Source organism: Equus caballus, chromosome 9 (genome assembly GCF_041296265.1).
Source record: "Equus caballus isolate H_3958 breed thoroughbred chromosome 9, TB-T2T, whole genome shotgun sequence".
Taxonomy (NCBI): domain Eukaryota; kingdom Metazoa; phylum Chordata; class Mammalia; order Perissodactyla; family Equidae; genus Equus; species Equus caballus.
In genome coordinates, this window is record NC_091692.1 from 76,695,340 (window position 1) to 76,719,563 (window position 24,224).

Sequence of the window (24,224 nt, forward strand, 5' to 3'; positions counted from 1 at the left end):
AATTTGAGGAAAAACCAGACTGTTGAGAAAGAAATGGTTATATGATGATCTGGTGCACAGGCCTTCTAAGCATGGAGAACAGCAAGGCAGGCAGGCCCTTTCAGAAGCCTGGGTGGCAGATACTCGTGCAAGTTTACATGCTCCCATCTGCTGTGGCCACATTGCCAAACATGTTCTCGAAACTCCTCAACACTGTGCCTAAACTGAATTAAAACTTTCATAACCTGAAAACCTGAAGCCATCACACGGTGGCCCTTCCTGTCAACCAGCAGCTTAGTTGTGGCCATCCAAGTGTGTGCAGGCACTTCTAGGAATATTTTCTTACATATATTTTCATCTTATTATTTTATAAAAGTAAATGGAAAATGAAACAATAAATGTTCTGAGACTAAAGTTAAGATGTGTAAGCACCATAAGCTTAACATAGTTAAATTGAATTGATGTTGTTAATAATGTCAAAAGTGGTAAATCTTATTTCAAGCCAAACTACTCTGTGTTTCACTGAGAAGGAAAAGAAGAAAAATTAAAGATCATACATACACTTCTAGAAATATATAGTAAAAGATTCCTGAAAGAGTGGGAGCAGTTAAGAATTACATACTAAGTTTTAGCTCTTTTGGAACAAAGTGCCTTCTAAAAGAGCCTACTGTATGATTTTTCAAACATTAAGATTTGTTTCACATTTCTCCTATTGAATTAGGGTAATTAATGCTAACTGCCCCGGCAGACAAATCCTGAAATCTTGGCTTACACAATAAAATTCTATTTCTTGCTCATGTAAAAAGTCTCATGCGGTGGGGCATCTCTCCTTGTAGCCTCACCATCTGGCATATGTGGCCTCCAAAGTGGCCTTGGATGTTTGGAAGAGAAAGACAGAAGCAGGACTCTGGCTGCTCACTGCTTCTGCCCAGGGTGTTGGGAGCGTATCATCACTTCTGTTGACACTTCATAGGTGTCAGCCAGTCTCATGGCTGCACAATGTAGGGGAGTACTTGGGATAATTGGTAAGAGTCAGTGGTCCCCACAAAGATATTACAGGTAAAAGTAGGGGACCCTTCAGGGACCTGCTGTAGTTGGCCATGATGCTAAGTGTAGTGTTTGGAGTAGAAGAAAGAATTTAAAAGCATTGTCTTCTCTTAGCACTCTCTTCTGGAAAGCTTCCTTTTTCTCCGCCTCAGGTCTCCTCCCTACCTTTTGAGAACCAAGTCCTTACTAGATAGGACCCAGGTGACAGAGGCCTGATGCCAACCACTTAAGTCAAGTTCTAGTTTAGGCGACAAGAGGCAAAAGAGGGTGTTTATGGTTCACAGTCTGACTTGTGCCAATATGGGTCTAGGTAAGAGTTTGCAATCAAAACCATGTACTAATAAGGCATAGACTTATCTGGATTATTCTTCATGCTCTCAGATTCCTGCAACAGCACAAGGCCATGAGGCGGCATGTGGAGAGTCCAGACTGGCATCTACCATCACAGCCTGCTATTGTCACTGAAGACGAGAATTCAAATCACGTGAAGAGCTAAATTCAGAAACACAGCTCACAGCTTCAAAGCACAATGGCTTTGGAGGTTTAGCTCAGTACCTGGCAGCCTGGAGGCTCTCTCTCAGCTGGACTCAGCTCTGGGCAGCCCTACAGACTGCGCAGTAGCAATCATATCAGCCTGCTTCTCCATGGCTCCCGAGGGTAAGGCAGGGTGCAGAAATGGCCCTCTGGACAGGGTGCTAGCCAGCTTTGTAAGCCTACTGTGTTCTGAAGCTATTCCCCTTTCCCCTTGGATCACTCAAGGAACTAGAGTATCTGTTCCTTTCTCACTCATGGGGGAGTGAGACTGTTACGGGGAGAGGCTGGCCAGAAATTCTTACTGCACACACTTGCTTTTGTGGCAGCTGAAAAATATATGACCGAGGTACAATTGGTAACAGACAAAGGTTTGGAGTCATACAGACCTAAATAGCAGAGATATTTAACACTCACAATTATCCATGTGCACACCAAATCCTTCCCATCCCCCCGCTGCAAGTCATTTCCTAACTATCTTGCAGTTAGGCAGAGCCATGTGACTCATTCGGGCTAGTGAGCCATGGCTGTGTGTCTGGCTTCTCTCTTCCTCTGTTTTATGGGCCTGGAATCCAGGTCTTCCAGATGCTAGAAACTTCAGTGTCAGCCTTAGTCCCTGAGCACTGTGGGGAGCAGAGTCCTTCACTCCCCCAACCTGAGTTGGGCATGAAAGATAAGTAAGAATGTTTTGGTGCAGCAAGCTATTAACATTTCATGTTTTATTTCTGGTTACCACAGCATAATCAAACCTACTAGGACTAATGCAGGACTTAGAATCACATCTTGGCCCTGACATTTGCAACCTTTGGCCTCCATTTTCTCATCTGTAAAGTGGGGATAAAAATACCTACTGTAGAGACTGTCTGGTATTTTTGTCTGCCCTGCGTCCTCCCTCTGGGCAATGCTCTTCATCCTCTAACTCCGTGAGATCTTTGTGGTGCTGTCAATCCAGGATCTCACTTGCTCTGCCATGGGCCAACCAATTAGAGGGCCCCATACTCTTGGACACACTGACTGTGCCAAGGGGTGGGCAAGTGATCCCAAAATGGCTCATCAGCAGCTCCTTTCAGGACTGGCTTGGATGTTGTAAGACAGTGGCCCTTTCTGTGTCAGCCTGGAGCAGTGAGATGCCACTTTCCCACTGAGAGAAGAGAGCACATACTGAGTGGAGAGTGGAAACTGAAAGAGCCACATGTTCCATGTGGCCCTGGAATATCATCCAATAAATCTGTCTCTCTCTCTTCTCTTTTTTCTTAAGGTAGTTTGAGATGGGCTTTAGTCACTTGCAAGTGAAAGGGTCCTGACCAACGTCCCTACCTTGGAGAGTTATTGTAAGGATTAAATCAAACAATGCATTGATGTGTTTGTCACATCACAGATGCTCCAAACACGATTGCTATTATGACTGAGGTTGGTCGCCAGGGGACCCTAGTCATGAGCATATCGTCTTGCTTATTCCTTAGTCTCAATCCTCTAGGTAGCCTTTAGATTTGATGAGATCATAAACTGAGATCACATAATTTTGGGGCCCACAGAATTTTTTCCAGCTGGTTGCACATAGTTGTGGTGCCCTTTGCTGCCTTGGAGGGACATGAAAACCTTTCTTGCGTCTCCTGTAGGGACGCTGTCTACTGCTTTACTCAGGGGCCCACCTAGAAAGACGCATTAAGAGTTTTCTCAGACTTATGTGGGAAAGAAAACTTGACTTTCCCCAAGGCAGTACTTCTCCAACTTTTTCACCCACGTCATCAGAGAAGACTGAACTCATACTCCCAGGGGTTTGTGGCATAGCCTTACGCACATTTAGCACAACAACTTCTGTTTTATGTTAAAAATTCATGTGACTTATGTATTCTTCTCCACTAGACATCCATGTTTATTTTTATGGATGTTGTAAATCCTGTATCAGATCACTGTGATTGCCTCCCAAGTTGACATGAAATTTATGACTCCTCTTTAATAATGATGGCCAAAGTATATAGGCTACAACCTACATCCTTGTCTTGATCTTCTAATTGTGCTATCATTTCTTTGATCCTGATTTTAATTTATTTATAACTTTCCATTTTACAGTATATTTTCTTGTGAATTGCCTCAACTACTTTGTGGAAATAAATGGGCTATGAGTAAGTAAAAGCCTTCATACAAACATAAAAAAACAGAATTGACAAGCTTGAAACGATACCATATGAGGACACAGGATGTGTACTTGGTTTCCTTCTAACAGACATCTTACCTCCAACCTCAGCTGAATTGAAGAACACATTGAACAAAAAGAAGGTGTTTAAAATTTTAACAGAAATGGCACAAAAAAAGGCATAGCTAATTTTGTTGTTATTCCCAGAAAATCAAAAGTCCTAATTTGAAGAGAATACATTAATACTGATTTTGGAGGACAGATGTTGGAATCAGCATTTGAAAGAGTAGGTCTATTTGCTTCCTTTTTTACCAAAGGCAATAAAGAAAAATATTTTTGTTAACAGAAGTTCTCATTATATTTTCAACGTCATATATTGGGACAGACACTGTGCAATAGCAATATCTTCACTATTCACATCCAAAACCTAGTTAGCTAGGCCTTTGGACACACTTAGAAGCAGTGAGAAGAGTGAAAATGTAGAATGAGAGCCACAAATTTGATGCCTGTTTACTTACCTGTCTGCCCTCCTGAAAAACATTCTCCATGAGGACTGGACCTTGTCTGCACAATTTCCTGTTGTATTCTCAGGGCCTAGCATGGTACTTCCCACCGGAGGCATTCAGTGACTACTTGTGGAATGAATCATGACCATCTCCCCTCTTCCTGTGAGAGAAACTTTGCTGTGAACTCAGGGCTAAGTCTTTGCTGGCTCCATGTCTTCTGCTATCATCTCTTCACCAATTAAATTCTGTGCTATTACTTAAGGCAAGAATTTTTAAAATGGGATGCCGTTCAGAAAGTCCCCACTGAAAATGTATGTAAAGACTTGTGTGTTGGGTACATTTTTGGACAAGAGCATCTATAGGCTTTCGGGAGGGTTTTCAAAGTACTCGTGATCTTGAAGAGGTCAAGGACAACTGATGCAAAGGATTAGTTGTCTGGCATAGTAGCAAGTGTATAATACATGCTCAATAAACGTGTATAGTCCAACGGCTGAAATTTTGTTTCCCAGTCAGATATAGCTGAATGAGCTGTGTGATCTGGCCTAAAAATTTAATCTCTTTAAATCTTAACTTCTTCACCTGTGAAATGAGACTAATAATATCTAATATAATATTGTGAGGATTACATGAGGCAACGTAAAGAATTCTAGACCCATCGCAAGCACTCAGTTAATGTAGTTATTGTTTTTGTTGAAATCCATTAAATTGCATTTCAGACACCATTATCACATACTCGTCAGGACCGAGTCTCAGAACAATTCTTGTTTTTCAAAATAAAATAAAATATATTAAAAAACCAAAAACATTATTCTATTTTCATGCAGCAGCATCACTGAATCATTCTGCAACATAATAGAGACAAATTCAAAGGGACAACAAAGGCAGGGATTCATCTGTCTTGTCCGGGATCAGAGGGGAAGTCAACCCGACTGAAAGGGAATCAGGTCTTTGAAACTCTTCCAGTCTCTTCCTCCTTCGCCCTCACCCCAATCTCCATCACTGTGAGCACAAGCACACATGCATGCACGCATACCAACACACCTTAGAAATATCATCTCTCGGGAGTTAGTGGGAATCTTTATGAGTCCTTCTTTAAAATATAGTTCTCAGTTCAGCCTCTCTCTCTCTCCCTTAATTTAATTTTTGAATAGAGCATCATCAAAGGAAAAATACCAAAAGTGTCAAGTTTTATACCACTTGTTCTTTTTTTCAAATTCTTTGAATGACTTCTTTTTTCCCCAGCTCCATTGTATGCAAGAATAAAAGGCAACACCTGTTCATATTGGTGAAGTTACTAACTATGGGTCTATAAGCTTGTGTGATTGCTCAAATTGTGATCCAAGTTCTTGTTTCCTTTGAAATCTTCCATAACACTTGTGAGACAAACACATGTTAAATAAAAAGTCTTCCATAATCTTTAAGAAGGAAAATTAGGTACAGTGGAGTGGAGCTTCTGGATTTTTTAACGTATGCTTACTTCGCATTTAAAGCAAAATTGGAGGTAAGGTGGCGCAAAGTTATGATTTGGCTTAAAATATTATGCTTCAAAGACATATTGGAGTCCAGCTATTCCAAACTCCTAATATTCCAAGATAGAAAATTAAAATCCAGAGGTGTGTGAGCCTTGGCCAAAGTCACACTACTGTTTTCCCCTCTCTCATCCATGGCTGATGGCAGGGTTAGGATGTGATGAGCTCACAGGGTTGACCGTGTAGTAGCTGCTTCATAATTAGTCAACAGAAATTAGCAAATTGGTTTTTAGCCCACTTTCTGCCCCTAAGCCCTCATCACCTTCTAGGGAGCCCATCTTTTGCACCACTTACTTCCTGAGGGGTTTTGTACTCATCTGGTTGAGATAACATATTGCCAAGCTAATAGTTGGCTTAGAACAGCATTTCCAAAAGTACTTGTTCTCTGGGCTGTTGGTATTCTCTGGGGGAAAATAGTTGATGCTTGAATAAATTTTGAAAATGCTCTACTAAACAAATAGATTATTTCCCGCAAGACTTCTCAGAGCCTTTAATATGCTAATGTGCATGATGCATCTCTAGGAGTTCGATAAGTACATACATCATATTGTCAGAGCTTACTTGACATGGAAGATTCTTGCATCTCTCCCCACTCCCAGCATCTGAGAATGAGTGGGGTTTATGTTATTATCCTTCCAGAGATATTTGCATTTTAATAAGAAATTTAATTTCCTTCTTACAGAAGAAATTATTTGTTGACTTCCTTATTGCTCTTTGTAAGATCTTTAAGGGCAAGAAAAATGTCATTCATCTCTGAGTCACCAAGACTTAGCTCTAAACCATGCACAGTTCCTGGCACATAGAACAAACAGCACAAGATTGCAATCCATCTGTGATTGTTAAACGAATAAACAAAAAAGACCTGGAGGCCTGTAAGGCTTACTTTCTGGAGGTAGAACTTGAGCCATGAGTGGCAAGCACATTAACCTGCTGTGACTCACTTTTTGATCATCTATTCTACAGTCTGGGGCAAGACTTACTAAGAAGAATTGATAAAGAAAATTATTAAGAAAAAATATTGCATTATCACATCCCTTTCTTTCTCTTGCTCACTAAAGAAAAGCTAGTGCTTACTCACTTATGTGAGGCAGAATCAGGGCAACAGGTATAGAAAAGCAGAGCTGGAGAAGCCAAAATAGGAAAATTACACGGAAAATGGCTGACATTTAGAAGAGAAGCATAGAAATGGAAGGAAAGAGGGTGTAGAGGGAGATGAGAACCAGAAAAGTCTAGTGGCTGGGAGAGTTCTGGTTGGGAGTTGAGAGGGGCAGAGGCAGAAAGATTTGGGGTAAGGAAGGGAAGCAGCTGCCTTGGGTGCATAATGAGGATGGCATAGACGGGAACGAGGAGTTTGAAGCTATTTTCTGTGTAACACACACCCACCCTCACACGTTCTACTTTGGAAGTTCCAGGAGGAACAAAGTAAAATCTGGAAATATTTTCATATATATTTTTATTCCCCTCTTGGACTTCCCTCTACAGACTGGGCAATGAGAGATTTCATAATATTTGGGTTACTACCAAAAGGACAGAGGTATGCAAGGAAAATGGGACCCTGGCAAGTTTTCCATTTCTCATGAGAATGGACAATTCTCACTTGTGAAACAACTGCATACAGTTCTCATTATCCACTCCCACCTTACAACTCCCCAGTGCTACACAAAAACAGAAGAACGTGGTGGCCTTCAGTAAACCTTATTTTTTAGTTGATTTTTCAATAGACGCACAAAAAATCATGAAAGGTAATGGAAAGCTATTTTACAATGTGCATATTTACATGCCATAAAATAGATTTCTGTGAAAGATAAGCTACTGACAATCCTAATGATTTCATAATCACCATAAGAAACCTCAACTGGCGACAGCTTTCTCTGGCACAAAATATCAAACACTGCGGTGTACATTTACTAGGTCTCACAGAGGGATTTTATAAGATTCTGAATAAGCTTAGGTCAACAAATAATTTTGGTGGCTTCGACTGAGCTTCTCATGACATCACTGTCCTTGATCCAAAAATGGCTACCGTGTTCATCCTGGAAAGTATGAGTTCCCAAAACACTGAGATGGTAGGATATCCCTTTGTACTGGCAATGTGGTATCTAGGGGAATCTGCCTACTTCTGGCTTGCGTTACGCAAAGCTACCTAGGCCCGTTACTATCTAAAGCTTTCACTTACCTCTGAAAACACACCTGGCATTAGTTTTTATTACTCTGAGTTAGTTTGCTCAATGAAGTACTAGTAGGGGTTGCTAGGCTCAGTAGGAAGGAGGAGAGTAAGCCGGAAAGGACGTGGCACCAAGTTTAATTCAGTTCACCTAACTTCTGTTGAGCAATTATTTTGTGCCAAGAGATGGGGATACAAATACAAATAATACGAGTGCCCTACCTTACAGAGAGGAAAAAGAAAGAAGGAGAGGGCACAAAGGACTCAAAGAGAGAGATTGAGATGGGAGAGAAAAAGGGAGAGAGACAGAGATGAGATAGAAGGAAAGGAAGGTAAGGCAGAGAAAGGCATCAACCAGGCACACAGAGGAGGAACAGCTAAAGGAAAGGCAGATAACTGAAAGGGGGAAAGGAAGAAAATGGTAAGAGAAAGAGACAAAAAGAAGAGACAGAATGGTCAGAAATGATCCAAGAAAGGTCAAAGAGAATGCTGGACTTGGGGGCTCAAGTTTTACAGCTTTTAAAGTGGTTAACTGACAAAAAGCTTACCCCATTTTCCATGTTCTTCATCTGCATAAATAGAAAGTGGGAGACATTGTGCTTTTAGAGTTATAAGGTGTGTAGACAGATTTAGAAGGTTTATACACGGAGTCAGTAAGCTAACCTAAAAGGTTATCACAGGCTTTGCTTTTGGAAACCTTTTCTGGGAAACAAACAAACCAACCAACCCAGATTCACAGTAAACATGTAATAAAAAAGGCAAAGGATGTTTCCTTTTTTTTTTAAATGCAATTATAAGGACCTTTTCCTTTCTGGGAAAGAAGTGTTTCTTGAGTACAAGTTGAGGCAATTCATCATATTCAGTAAAGTCATCGTGGCTCTAAGTACTCATTAGGATGTCTCCTTGAGAAAAGGAAGGGTGAAAATGGTAGTTTAGAGCAGACAAATGGTCTGTTGTTGATATTTGGTGCATCATATTATTCAGTGGATTTTTTAATTTGAGAAAAATTTTTGGCATCTTCTAAACATGTAGTTGAGAGTGGAGTAGATCCAGATGTTTGCTAAGCTACAGAATTGGCTGTGCCAGATCTGTTTGGGACAACTGGTTTCTAATCCCCGATCTCTTGGGCCGGTGTTATTTGAAGGTCGGTATCTCTATTGATAAAATACAGATAGCTTGGACTGCATCACCAACTGGGAGAGATGGAGATAGAGGAGCTGGGAAATGCCATCAATCGTGCTATTATAAGCACTTAAGATTCTCTGGGCTGAGGGCAAATTGGTGGGCCAAGATCTGTTGTCCCACCTTTTTCCCGGGTGTTACCATATCTGCAGATGAAGAGAATTGTGTCTTTCCCCCAGCTGTGCTCAACACTAAAGAGTTCAACAGTAATAGCAATTATGCTGGTGGGATTTGGTGCTGGGGGATTTCTGTGTGCTGGGAGCTGGAGGGAGGCCACCAATTCATTTCACATATATTATTTCTCCAGGAAACACAGCATAATTGAGGACAATTTTCCACCATGAATTGCATCATTAGCTAACACAGGGAAAGTGAAATGCTGTTAACTTTTCTTTTTCTTCTGCAAAGCTGATGAGCTGAAGACAATAGAAATGAAAAGTTTAATGTAATTTTTTCCCAAGGATATATGTTGAAAATCAGAATCAAAACTCTTTTACACGGTAATAGAAATCCCACATTTTAATACATCGCCATGCACATAGGGAATCAAGTAATGCTGAATACAAAATAGTCAAATATACAAAATGATAAAGCAGATTTTCCAGCCTGACAGAGATCATGCTCACAGATACAAGGGGGCAAAAATCTGTACAGTTTCATTTCTATCAATTTAAAAAGAATCATGCCCCCCAACTCTTTTGGAGGACAACCCCAAACAGGAGGAGACATTATAAGAAAATATAAAGGAGACCCGAAGAGAACTGGCGAGTTGATAGCTGCTTAAGATATGGAAATCGGTGATTCAAAATTGTGGTGCACAATAATTCTTACGTTTAGAGAAAAAGTTTCTAAACATCATATGCCCTGGGAACCCAGGGAACTAAATGAACTTCTGACAGAAAAGGCACTCATCGCGCCATGTAACTTGCTCGTGCCCTCCTATGTCTAGTCCTGGGAGTTTTTCTAGGGTGCATAGAGAAAAAACCACCGTTGTGGGTAATGAGTAAGGAAAATACTTCTTTAATTAACCACTCTTAAGGGACTAAGAGAATTCAGACTGCTGGTTTAACTACTCACTTAAGGAAGCTATAAAAACCTCTACCATCTACATAGGCTTTTGTGTTACAAAATGTGCTTTTATAGCCATGTTTGTTAGTGTTTGTAAAACAGTGAATCAGTTTTTTTTTTTCATCAAATTCTTTTCCTTCATAGGCTATTGAGAACACTGGTTTTCTACTCATATCGTGTGATTTTTCTTCCTCTTTCTTTCCTAGAATACTAATATACAGTAGCACATCAAGAAAGTTGAATGTGGCTCTCCGCGTCCTGTGACTCTCAAGTTGTCAACTTCATACTTTCATTGGTCTTCTCCAACCCCACGGTTGGCAGCCTTTGTTGGCACTATGCCAAGCCCGAGACGCTCCCTCTGGGCTACGTGACAGGACTCTAAACCTCTGGGAGGTGGAGAAGTGGAGATACACGTGTGCCTTGGCCTTGGGCTCTGCAGATCAGCCCACATACACGAGAAAAAGCATGTGTGTGCGTGCAAAATGCTGACTGTAACTTTCTTATCATTCTTTTACTTTTTTAAATCCCAGAATGGAGTCCCAGTAATAACAGCTATGAGAAGAAGGCATAAAGTAAGGGAAGGGGCTCATTGACTAAAGCCCGTAGCCCGCCTCACCATGATAATTACACAGATTATTTTGGTGGTACAGGACAGCTTCTCCCTTTGGCTCATTTTAGTCTCCAAACAACCCTGACTGCTAAGGTTCCATCCCAAACAGATGAGCAAAGGCCCAAAGAGATGAGTGATTTCTACTGAAGTCAAGTATTCTTCAATTCAAAACATCTTCTTCCCCTTTATCAGAATGGTGCGTTTCCACAAAGTCCTAAAAATAACTCAAGTATACAAACCACAAGAGATCAATATTTTCTTTTCTCAGGTACTTTTTACTGAGCATATGTAACTTTGTTACAATATTGATCTTTTCTAAAATTTTGTGTACAGCTATTTAATTTAGTGCCCAATGATATTAAATAGTCGGATTAACTGGAACTACAGTTGTACGATTTAGTGACACAAGAGTTTTGGTGGGATTAGTTTCAAAACATTTGTGCTGGCTTGGCTTTTCAGCAGACTAGTTGCTTCTGTGCCAATCATGACTGAGACTTACAGGGCAAAGTCAAGAACCGTGCATTATTCAGCTCTTTGCAATGTGAACTTCTTTCATGAGCTAAACTGTGGTCTCCCCAAACATGGCCTTGTAAGGATAGCATGTTTCTATTGGTGGAGGAAAGGTAGTGGTGGAGAAATCATTCAGAGCCCCAAAAAGTCTTCAAGTTGCCTATGTGTGAGTTTAAGCAAGTGGAACCCCAACTACCCGCAGTGGGGGCCAATGCTCATCGAAGAGGCTACCCCTTCTCTTTCTGGTGATTTGAGGTGCATTACAACTAAAAAAACCCAATGTTTCCAGTGTTCAAACATGAATACCCACCTCCCCATTCTCTTTTAAGGTTTCCACCTATAGACAGGGGCCTTTTGTTGTGAAGAAGAACCTGGTTATACACTTCAAAACCTCTGCAGCTGGTACGTGGGGAAACATATTCTTGGTCTTCTCTCAAACGCATTGCATGGGAACTAGGCATAGGAATTGTCAAAAGCTGCCACAGAGTTAGCAGGCAGCTCCCAATGCAAATACATAACTGTGGTAAAAAAAAAATAGTGGAAATAAAGAATTAGAATTGATTTAGGAATCATATAGTCAAGGCCCATGGTAGTGTTCAATCCAAGTCATATTTGTGAATTATGCTTGAGCAGGGAGTCTTAGAGCTTCAAAAAGTGTCTTCGTGGTATTTGTGTTATTGTAAAGGGAGGCCAGGCTAAGCTCTGGGGTGATGGGAGAAGACCACCATCGGCTTGTGGAACCAGACGTGTTAACCACCAGATGCTCAAGGCATTGAACGGCGGGCAATTTTTTCTTCAAGCTTATGTCACAAAATCAGTTCCCCCACCCTGAGAGAAATAATGATCTAATAAGAATCTCTTATTTTAGAATTTTTTTCAGAGCAAAGCACTTGAATACATTTTTATAGGATTACGGGGAGGGCGGGGTGCTGGTGATTACAACGCACAGATCTGTGCGCTCTTATATGTCAACCCAGTTTAGAATTCCACGTTTAGTACCTGTGTGTGTGCCAATGTGGCAAAGCCAGGTGAAAGCAGCCTGCTTATTTCCCTTGATTCAAACGATTGAAATTTAAAAGGCTATAAACAATGCAGAAGGCAACCAGCAGAGTCTTCGGTGTCTTAAATGTTTTAGGTATTATATCTCCAACATAGGATTAATTTAACAGTCTCCTTGTTGTTCATGTTAGTAGGGCTGTTTCTAGGCAAAAAGGCCTGGGTTTAAGAGCCTTTCTAAGACCTGCAAATGTGCGAGGTTTGGAAAACAACAACAACAATTAAACAAGCAATTAAACAAATGAAATCCCCAAACCATTGGCTCCAAAATATGAAAAGAATATTATATAATCAGAAATAATGTCTAAAGAGCTACAACACTTAATATTGTCAACCAGTCAACCGCAATTCAATGCAAATCATATGGTTACTTCAAATTTTACTAAGTGTATGTTGTTGGTACCTTCTAGTGCTTGATATAATTGGGGAAGGGAGGCTCTGAAGGAAGGATGCTTGGGGCTCTTCAAGGTTTTAAAATAGCCCTATTTGGCAAATGAAACTCCAGAGGTACAAAGCTGCTTACACCCATTTTCTGCTATTCTGTGGAAGTCGTTTCTCAGTCTTGGTGCTGTTGGGCAGGAGGTCTAAACATGGCCCCGGTACTCATTGGCACTATCCCTTTATATTTGTCATGGATGAATTTCACCCTCAAACTTTTAGATCTTAGAAACAGGGCCCTCCCCCTCGGCCTAGAATTTTCCCTGCAGGGCCAAGGTGATGAGCAGAAGAAAACCAGTACTGATACTATTCCTCCAGCCACCTTCCCGGAAGAGACTCTCCAGGAAAGGATCTCTTTTGTTCTTCTTCTTAAGGAACGGCAGAACCTCCTTGTGCACCTGGACAACTTTTCCTCAAGCTTCCCACAGGTCGTGAGCTTTCAAAAGAATGCTCCCTGTCTCCCAACTAGAGGAAGTCACTGGAGCATAATAATGGAAACGCGGCCCTCTTTGACCTTGAAGTTGTGCAGCGGTGCCAGAAGACATGCACATTGATAAAGCAGAATTCATAAGATAGTTCTCTGGTGACAGGATTAGATGCAGATCTAAGGAGACTAAAGGGCAGGACCAGCTTGTCTTTGAAAGAGAGTCCGCAGCTGTGCCCTGAGCAGAGGCGTCTCCTGGTCTGTGCTCCTTCATGATCTCATGGGCTCCGTTTTGATTAGTGGTGCTGACCAGTCACTCCCTGGAGATGCCCATCCATGTCCCACTGCTGTTTGGGCAGCAAGCTTTCACCAAGATCCAGCTTAAGAAGGATTTATTAGTCGGTACTGGGGAAAGAAGGTTATGGCTGTTTTTCTGTTTGAGTTCTTTATAGAAGATTTGAAATCTACCCACAGAACTATGCGAAAAGAAGAAAGAGATTGAAAGACAAAACCCCCCACAAAACAAAGCAAAAACGTGGGGTGGTGGGGGCTGTGGGAGAGAAGAATAAAAACCGCCTTTAAGGCATAAAGAAATCTATGTCATTTTCAAAGATTAGATTTTTTAAAAAGAGATTACGACAGCTTTAGGTCTAGTTGTCAAGTAACAAAATTACTCTAAAGAATGTAGAGGAAAGCATCACAAAGAATGAAGCTGCTAATGCACTGGAAAGAGGAGGTTTCGGTAAAACTAGAGTGCTAAGGGGGTCTTGAAAACTTTTCTTACAGGAGACTTTTATTGTTCCTATCCAAAATCAATTATGTGACATTTGCAGACAAAGAAAGCATTTGCAAGTAACAAGAGGGCAAATCCATTAGAGGTTTTTATCCTTCGTTTATATTCTCGTGGAAGGTTGATATTCCTTTTCCCCTTGAATGTTAAAAATGGCAGAAATCCCTCAGAACTAAGGACTATTAGCTTCTGTGTGGGCAACTGAGAAGGGACTCTGGAGAGAAGCCTGGGCTGTTTACCCGTGGTCTGGAGGTAGAAGTCAAATGTGCAGTTACACACCTCACAGAGCCTGAGCAGGGATCTGAAGCCATTACCCACAGAGAAAGCTGACGGGGTGCCTACCCCCTAGGTATGTCTTAAACCACTGGAGTGATTTGCTTTTCACCCTAGCAGAACCACCACCGCTCTGCATGTTTAATTCAGTTCTGGAGCTGGAACAAGCTAATCCCCTTGGCGTCCCAGAGAGTCAGATAATTATTCATTTCTGTTCATTCCCAAGAGCGCCCTTCCTGTACAAGTAGGGGTGTCCGCCTTTTAATAAAAGGTGTAGCACAGGTTTAAGGAAAAGGAAAAGTCAAACATCAACAGTGTACAGCCGTCAGACATCAAAATATTTATCCCTTACCTCCCCCGTGTCCCGCCTCCTACTGAACAGAACTCACCACAGCCATTTCTGAACTTACGGGAGGTAAAATTTCCTACAAACATCTTGGGAAGAAGGTACAGCACAGCATGGAGGAACCATGGGTAATTGTGGACCAACATGTAGCAAAGAATCCCGAGGCTGTGAAAGAAGTCATTTCGCCATTTTGCTGGTTTAGCTCCTCACGGCTCAGATTTTATGCCACCATGTTTCCAAAACTATCCCCCAAAATGATTTCAAACAGAAGTCGACAGTTTGGAAAACAGTAGCAGTTCATATGCAAATATGTGGTACGTGCCAGGAATTAAGGCATTTTTAGAGAAGCCATCTTCAACTGGGCTCTTCCATTGTTTTCGTTTTTGCCTTCTCCCATCTCCATCTTCACCCATTAACTTTTAATAATTTTCCAGCACTCTTTCGACTCAACAAAAAAAAAAAAAGAAAAAAAGCTAGGAAACTTTCCCTATTTCATTGTTCAGGATGTATTTTGCAAAAGCCAAAGTGAGTAAGGATGAGCCACCATCATTTAACGGACATCTGCACCATTGGGAAACTGGTGGGAAAACACCAGTTTCCCAAGGGTGTTAGCAGTAGTCGCAGAATGTCCCTTGCTAGGTCAATTAATTCCCAGCTCCAATATCTCAGCACCTGCCAGTAGTTCTTTTGGCTTCATCAGGCCCAATTCTGCATCCCCAGGACAAATTATAGAAATGGAACTTCAGAGAATTCAGCATAATGATGAATGGTTGCGTCTATATGAAGAATGGGAACATAGGCAATCAGGGTGGATATCAAGGGAAGCAACTGAAAGCTGCTTTGGGAAGCTGTTACCAGCTAAATCTAGGTGCTGGAAGGGCTGATCGTACATGGAGGGTGCCAATATGTGGCCTGATGCTGTCTATACCTCTTCCTCCCCTGCCCACTTCCTCAAAGGACCCGCCTGCTGCCATGTGCATTTTCCCAGGTTTCTCAGGCTGGGGGCGGATGATGTCTGAATTCAGTTTTCACTGTGGAAAAGGTGGGGTGGGGATAGTGTCTGGAAGGAGGAGATACCGTTTCATAAAGGCAAGGAGAGTCCGCCTTGTACACTGTCGTTGCCCCAGCATAAAATTTGGCTCATAGTAGGTGCTCAAAGAATGCTTGCTGAGTAAAGGAAGGAACGAAAGATGAGGAAACCCTGCAGTTAGAATTGAAACTCGGGCCGTGGGCCGTAGAGACCGGGATGTTATGTCCAGGGGCACTGGCAGCCAGGGTTTGGCCTCCTAATTCTGGATTAGTAAAGGGTTATGGTCTGCGAGGGCTTCATGGGCCTGGTGCTGACCCACTGAAGGGCCAGATCTTGGCGGTGACTGAAACTTCTCTGAGTTCCCTCTTGGAAGCCTGGTTCTGTGATACCACAAGCCCACAGGCTTGAGTCATCCTGCCGGGTGGCTCACCCGAATCACATGTGGGTCTCTCTCCCCTTCCCAGTCAGCTTTCCAAATCTCAGGCTATGCATTTCCTGAGACCCCCCAGAGGAGGCAAGATGTGGGGAGAGTAGACAATGAGTGTGTGTCTGGAGACTCCCTAAAATGTCAAGTTTGCTTGTGCTGGCAGGGTCCCAGAGTTGTTACGTGTATTTCAAGAAAAGCCTCTGATGCCTATCAGTCCCTGGCTGAGGTCATGGGCACACAGAACACACTTTGCTGAGTTTTTGATTCAGCCAACTTCATATTTTCAGGAAAGAAAAAATGCTAAAGCATTATGTAAGGTCAGTCAATATGGACATTTCTCTAATGCCTAAAGATAAGCAATAACTGGACTGACCAGTTTCCCAGGACTGTGCTTTGTTGTAAAACATAGTATAAAAAATAATTAGTTGTGGGTATAATCCCAGAAAGGATTAAAAGGGACTAGTAGGTTCTCTACCGAGGAAGGAGTCTAATGTGGGATTGAACACTTTCTGTTTCTAGGCATGAAGGGGGTTACTTGGTGTTTTTTCCCTCCAGAGTTGTGACTTCAACTTGACTTAGAGAGTTTTCCAAAGTCTTAAAGTTGGACCACAAAGGAAAACTGCATTCTGTTGTCCTTACCATCAACCCAGCATGGTCTTAGATTAAAAGAAGGCCACCCCTTTTATTTTCTTTGAAATAACTCTTATACAGAAATGAGAGAATACGGACCTTGGCCAAATACAAGCCCCCTGTGTGTTCCAGTATTGGTAGGTGCGTGTGCTAAGTTGTGCCTAGGTACGCAGAACCAAGACCTAAGATATTACCATCAGCAGGCCCACTTCTAGTTCCCTTAGGGGCTACAAGTAACCCAGTCGTTCAGTAAAGTGTCAAGAGGTTAAGTCTAACAGTACTGTGGCCATATTTACACCAATCTACCACAAACGACTGGGGATATGTTTGTCTTGGACAGACAAGATTTGCAAAAGAAAAAAGAAAATACTTATTTCCTCACATGTACTGAACGTGCTGATTCTTTTCAGTGTAGTGTTCTCATATAAAGTGCTTAAGAGTTGGACAGAATACCTTGAGACATCATAACTAACATAATCGAGACATGTTTACATTCCTACCAGGGCATAACATGGTGAACACTTCCACTGAGATTGCAGAACTGCTGTGATTTTTTCCTAACACATCATGCCATCTGCACACATAATAAAATAATCCAGTAGTTGCCATGCTAAAATAGGACTTCTAGTGAAGGGCACAGACAGCTCCCCAAAGGGAGCTTGAGTTATGCACAGTGATGAAAACTGGAAGCAATTTTCCAGCTAATGGTCTGCCAATGACCACTTGGAATGAGTTGGCACTGTATATTATGCACCTCATTTCAAAATCCACACAAACTAAGATTTTCCAAAGCCCATCATCTTGACTGAGTGGGTGTTTTTTCAGTTAATCTGGTTAATCTGTCAATGCTCCAAGGATATCTTCTGGCAGTGCCACGAGTAAGTCTTTCTGTGAGGAACAGGCCATGTTCATATCAACTGGCAGGACAGCAGCTTGAAAGGCTAACCACGTTTATGGAGAACCCTCGGTTGAGGCTGAAAGAGGAAAAAGGGGAAAACATGGTGAGTTATTTCTTTATGTTCCTAGAGACCGATATGTAGCAATTATCCTGTTCAACCAAACCCTACCATCCTTAGGTCCAAGAGAAAGCTCTAGCAGAGATAATGGTCACTCAACTCCAGGACGAATCTATGGCAGCCTGTGCTCTTGGAATGTCCTTCCACCGTTCGGCAGATTGTAGAAAACATCCATCTCAGGGACAGGCGAAGTTGCCTGGAAGTGAGGGCAAAACCAAGTCTCTGGAATTGGCAGGCTGTCAGGGCTGTGGTTTGGGAAACCCTTTCATATAGCACGGGGTTTCATGCATTTACTTGATCTGGAGCAAGATCAGATTGGGAATGGAGTGAAGGCATTTTGGCAGGGAGATTTCATTCATCAGGAAGCTTTCTTGGGATAAAACCTAGAAGGAAATATTGGAAGCAGGAAGGCTGAAGCTTCTGAGTTTGCCAGGTGAAAAGTCAGATTGGCTGAGCAGGTTAGGGACTAGCTAGAGAAAGTCATTAACATCTGACCAGAGATTAAACCACTTGAATTGCAGCCCTGTTTTTGACATTGGAAATGCTGGTGAAAACACATATTCCTGAATTTTCTAATTTTCCCATGATTTTATCTGGTTATTCCCTGCAGTTCCTTACACACAGGTCTTCATTTCTTCATTACTTAGTTAATATAGCAGCACAACTGAATATTTTGCTCAGAAAAATATCAGTATTGGCTTTATTTAGCACACAAAGTTATCGGGCAATGGAGAGAGAAGGACAGCAAGAGTTCCCGATGTTTGAAAAGAGCCTACCTACGTTTTAAAACTGGCTTTTCAAAATATGAGAGAATGCATAATTTATAAGCAAATGTTTGATTAAAACTTGCTATTTTTGAGAAAATGCAAAAACAAAAGGTACTACTTGAGCATATTAAATATAAAATAATACTAATGATAATGTTGTAATGAAAGTAGAATACTAATATATTGCTGATGGCATTATAAACTGGAAAAATAATGTCAATTTATTTAAAAACTACTAAGAATTCACATTCCTTGACTCAGTGTTCCCATTCTAGGAGTGTATCTTAAGAAAATAATCTAAAAAAATGAAAGAAGCTATATGTACAAATATGTAACCTAGAGGTTACTTATAATAGTGGAAAAATTGGAAAACAACCAATCTCCTATTGTTGAAAATTTAGTTTAAGTAAACTATAGTGCATTAACAAGATGGATGATTACATGGCCATTAAAGAAATAATTATGATGATTATGGTAAACAGTTATGACATACTACAATATAAAACTTACACACATGCATAGAAAAGAACTGTAAGTGAAGTGGTGAAGGTGCTAAGGATTTTTATTATTGTTGTCACAGTATTCTGCAAAACAACAATAAAAATTAGGCTCACAAAGGTGCAGATTTGACCCATAAGTATTGACTGACTAAAGCATCCAGGATTATTTTCATTCGTTAATGCTACCTTGAAAATACATACTTTACAATTTAATTAAGAGAGAACATTCTAGTATTATCAGAGGAAGGATAGAAACCTACAGGAGTAAAAATCTTCTGTCCAGGTCAACCCGCAAAGGAGTAGTATAGCCTGGAATAACGATACAGATTTGTAGGAGCCTGACAGTACACCATCCTTGATACTTATGCTAAAATATGCTCTGGAAAATGTGTGACCTTGGAAAAGTATTACTAAGACTAACCTATAAAATAAAATTTAAAAGTGAATAATGATAATAAAGCATGAACTCCAATTAATTATTATACTTTGGATCCCGAGTCAGGAGTAGATAACTAGGTTTATCGCAGTTGCTACTTCTCCAAATAACCATGTTTTCCACATGAGCCTCTCACAGCTGATGGAAAGGGGGTGTGTCTAATTTTAGCATATAATAACACACAATCATGGACATAAGCTGAGCCTATTATACTTTAAAGCTCTTTCACCAGTGGTTCCCAATATACCTCTTAGGATAGGTAGAATTATCTGCATTTTATGGATAAGGAAATAAGAGCCAGAGGTATTATTTGCCCAAGTTCATACTGCTAGTGAGGATCAAATCTGTACTCAGACTTAGGAGTGTCCCACTCCAGTCACATGCAGGAGTGACAGGGACAAATATATAAAGTATAAGTATTCAGAGCCTTTCCCATTCTCCCATCTTCTAAGTAGGATTCTTTCTTTATCCATAAGCCCCATCGGCAAAAGGAAGGGCCCTGCTGGGCAGGGAAGAAAACTAGCGGCTAAATTAATTCATGTTAGAAAGACAGAGATATTGGAAAAAGCGGAGAGATACTCCTACAAGACAGGAATGCACACAGAAGTAGAAACCACAGAGAGACAAGCTGGGGATTTAGGGAGCGACAGGAGATTTGGGGTGATGGCTGCCAAATGAGTGGGACCTTTAGAATAGGGATGGCCAAAGAGAAGAGTATGCTATGACATCACTCCTTCTGGACCATCTTTCCATGGAATCACTAAAGAAGACATTCATTGTTCTTTGATGCTTTCGTGGGGAGTTGTCTTTCATTTGAATGTGTCAGCACGTTGAGTTGGGCTTTATGTAGGAACAACAGGCCCCCATTTGCTCAGGTTGTATGTGCAAGATATGTGACTAGAGTAAGACTTGAACCATCATCTTTCTATCACAGATGTATACGTAGTGATGGGTTCTGCTATCACCACTTTGCTAGAGATTTCTATCTGCAATAGGAATCGTGTCTTCAGGTATACAAAAGCGACATGAAGTCAAAATGTAAAATGGCATCTTGCATTGGATAGCTCTGGCTCTTTAAAGGGAGAACTGTGTGATGTTTGAGATGGTACATTTTTAGAGCTCCATTCTCTAGGCTTCAGCCATCCCAAACTCCTTCTAGCTCCTCATAGGCACTGGTTATTCACAGCCTTTGCCCAACCTTTTCTAGGATGCCTTCTTTGTACATCCTCTAACATTAGTGAACACCTACCCCTCCAAGACCATCTCATGTGTCACATTCAATGTGAAGCCTTCTCTCCCTCCAGATATAGCTCACAACTTCCCCCGATATGCCAGCCTAGCATCTCAAACCTTTACCATCAAACCCACCATGAACACTTTGTTTTAACATATCCATCTGTACTCCTAAATTTTTAGAGGGTGGTGCCATGTCTTATTGTTGTGTCTTCCTAATGCAAAGTGCAGTGCCAGGTATGCAGAAAGTCTTAATAAATAGTTGTGAAATCAATGAAGAAAGGAATGATGTTGGAGAAGGAGAGTTTTTTTCAGCTTAATTCAATACCTAATTTTACAACAGATTCTATCTTGTAGCTCAGGTCTGCATATGGAGAAGGGGATTGCTCCAGTCTCTTTCTCCATGTCTAAGGACTATTCAAGGAACATGTGCATCCTGGCACTGGCCATGTATGGACCTGCAGCTAACAAAGAGTAAAGGGCTCTTTCTCACATCTCTGTTTAACAGGTCAACATTACCAGTTTAGGTATTCTGGGAACTAATCATCTCTTTAGTCCAATGGCTTCAAGGTTTGGGATGAGTGGAGAAGAATTAGAGTCCAGTGATTAAGAGGATGGCTCTGGAATCAGGAGGATCTGGGATAACAACCCAAGCTCACCACTTACCAGCTACATGATGTTGAAAGCATGAATTTCTCCAAACCTTAATTTCTTCATCTTTAAAATGCTGATTATGATCCCCACCTTACTGAGTTGCTGTGACGATAAAATGAGCTCACAGAAAAAGCACTTTGCATGATGTTTGGCAAATGGTACCTATCTTTAAATGATGGCTACTATTTATGATTATTATTGACACAAATTCCCAAAGTTCCTCAGAGAAACTAGACATACAAACAAATCAATATACTAACGTCACAGCTGGGGGCCAGGAAAAAGGAACAATCTGTTTGGAGGTCAAGCCTTTGCACCCTCCAAGAGACAGATAACACTTTTCTTGCCTGCCAAGGCCACAGTCAACACACTCTGGCTTCCACTCTCCCCAGATTAGTCCAGACACTAACAGACAGTTCATGATAAGGAGAGTTCACTTCAAAGGCAGGAAAGGGCTGGCCTGGGAGGCGATGGCCAACCTGACAGAGGTTTCACGAACAGCTCTGGGACGAAGCATGTCCAGCTCCATCTTTCCCTACTCCAGCAGCAAAGGGCTGAAGAGATTAGTGTGTTTGGGGAAGAAGAAAAGATATTGTGTGCAAGCAGACCCACCTCTCATGGGCTGAAGGGAAGAAATGAGATTGCATCCCTTATAAAATACTGTTTAGTATCTTCCATTCAAAAAGGGCTGTATATTCTACCTGAAAGTGTCTTTCACGTGACTCGTGACTTGAGCTTGAGGACTTTAGTGTGGGCCTGAACTGTACTTTGACATGAGACAATTTAAATCAGGTGTGAGATGAAGATTCCAAAGGCGTGAGATCCACAGTTGCCCCACATAACAGCCAATAATAAACAGAACTAACATTTAGTTAGCAGCTACAATGGGCCAACTAAGGTTTTTATGGGCAGTTACTCATTGAATCCCCACTGCCATCTTTAAGGCCTGAATTGCATCATCCTCATAACATATCTGGAAAACAAACATGCCAGGTTCATTAACTTGTCACAGCCACACTGCTAGAATGCATAGAGCGGAGACTAGAACGCAGATCTGTACTCCCCACAATGCTTTCCTGACTCAGTAAGAAACGTGTTAGGAAAGCAAATTCCTTAACTCCAACAGGAATGTAGGAGAGAAAGCAAGTAGCTGTGTTTGTATAAAAGAATGCTCAGCAAATGTGAATCCTATACAAAAAGTATCATAAATAAGAGGATTGACCTAGAGAAAGTCAGCACATTTTTATTTAACAGTCTAAAATGTTTATAGCAGTGGTTCTCAACTGGGTGCAATTTTGCCCCCTAAGGGACATCTGGCAATGTTAGGAGACATTTTTGGTTGTCATGACTTTGGGGGTACTACTGGCATCTACTGGACAGAGGTCATGGACCCTGCTAAACATCCTAAAATGCACAGGACAGCCCCCCACATCAAAGAATTATCCAGCTCAAAATGTCAATAGTGCTGAGGTTGGTTTAGAGGATACATGTCCTTGTTTATCTTCTATTCCTGGCTGTGAGCCAAATATATCACTCCCAAAATAGGCCAAGATAAAAACCAACTTAAGTGTGCCTCTTGTGTGTTCAGGAAATAAGGCTAATTTCAAACCTCACTCCCCTCTTCTATTCATCATTTGCTCATTTTATTTGATTTTATATTCAATGTAATCAAAACCTCCAATACTAAATCATTTCTAACTTTTAGAACCCTCACAGGCATACCATTATAAGAATCAAGATTGGATGATTTAAACAGGTATGCTCAATTAATTAATTAGCATGTATGGGAGAAGTTAGGAGATGAAAGAAGGACAAAGGAGGATTTATGTGGCAATAAAACTAAGCTCTGCCATTAGCCCTTTGGTGGGAGAAGCCACATGCTTGCTCAGTTGCACTGGTTTCATTTCTGTGACTATCTGTCCACCCATAGTTTGGGGGTGTGTTCCCCCCATTGTCACCTCTGAGAATATGATTAAGAAATCAACTCCAGCCTCTGACTGCATGAAGATAAAGGCCAGAATCTCCGGGTAGATGATATCAGGATGGCAGAAGACCTGGGTTAAGGGCAATAAAATAGATGATGCATACAAACTAGCCTGTAACTTCTCATAACCCCTGGTAAACTGGAAACCACAATGACTCTGTGCTGGTTACTTTTATGTGTCAACTTCACTGGGCTACCAGGGGACAGATATTTGGTTAAACGTTATTCTGGGTGTGTCTGTGAAGGTGTTTCTGGATGAGATTAACATTTGAGTCAGTAGAGTGAGTAAAGCAGACCGCCCTCCCTAATGTGAGTGATCCCATCCAATAACCTGAAAGCCTGAGCAGAACAAAAGGCTGAGTAAGGGAGAATTTGCACTCTCTGCCTGTTTCTGAGTTGGGACATCGATCTTCTCCTGCCTTGGGACTTGTACTCTGACTTGGACTGGAACTTACACTATCAGCTCTCCTGGGTCTCAAGCTTGCAAATCTTGGGCCTTCTTAGCCTCCATAATGGTGTGGGCCAGTTCCTTACAGTAATTCTCTATCTATCATCTCTCTTTCTTGCACGTTGTTCTCTATCAATAGAGAGAGAAAGATATAGATATAGATTTATAGACATATCTCCTATTGGAGAACCAATTTCTCCTATTGGTTCTGTTTCTCTGGAGAACCCTGAGTCTATAGACAACAATGACCACAACAGTAGGCACTATCATTAACTAAGTACTTACCACACACCTAGCATGATGCTAAGAACCTGTGTCTATTTTGGAGCAACCTGAGGAGGTAGATACCATAACCTCACTCCACAGATGAATAAAATCAGGCTTAGAGAGAGAAATGACTTAACATAGGCTGCAGCCTTTAGGCCAGTCTGTGGCCCTTGATCTGGTTATGACAGATCAGGGCCTGTTGATTCCAGCAGTGCTGAGGAGGAAATTTGAGGTTGCAAGGC

General features: G+C 41.4%; 1 protein-coding gene across 3 annotated transcripts in view; it reads right to left on the reverse strand.

Moving 5' to 3' along the window:
- Positions 1–9,579: 9,579 nt before the first annotated feature.
- The window catches only part of SAMD12 (sterile alpha motif domain containing 12), a 383,753-nt gene continuing 369,108 nt past the window's right edge, over positions 9,580–24,224 (reverse strand). For all 3 annotated transcript variants that reach the window (XR_011421372.1, XM_070221753.1, XM_023648892.2), the window contains one exon: positions 9,580–17,651. Coding sequence is in view for 2 of the 3 variants with exons in the window: in XM_023648892.2 (XP_023504660.1) it covers positions 17,591–17,651 (61 nt within the window). In the remaining variant the exon portion in view is untranslated. The remainder of the gene's footprint in view (positions 17,652–24,224) is intronic.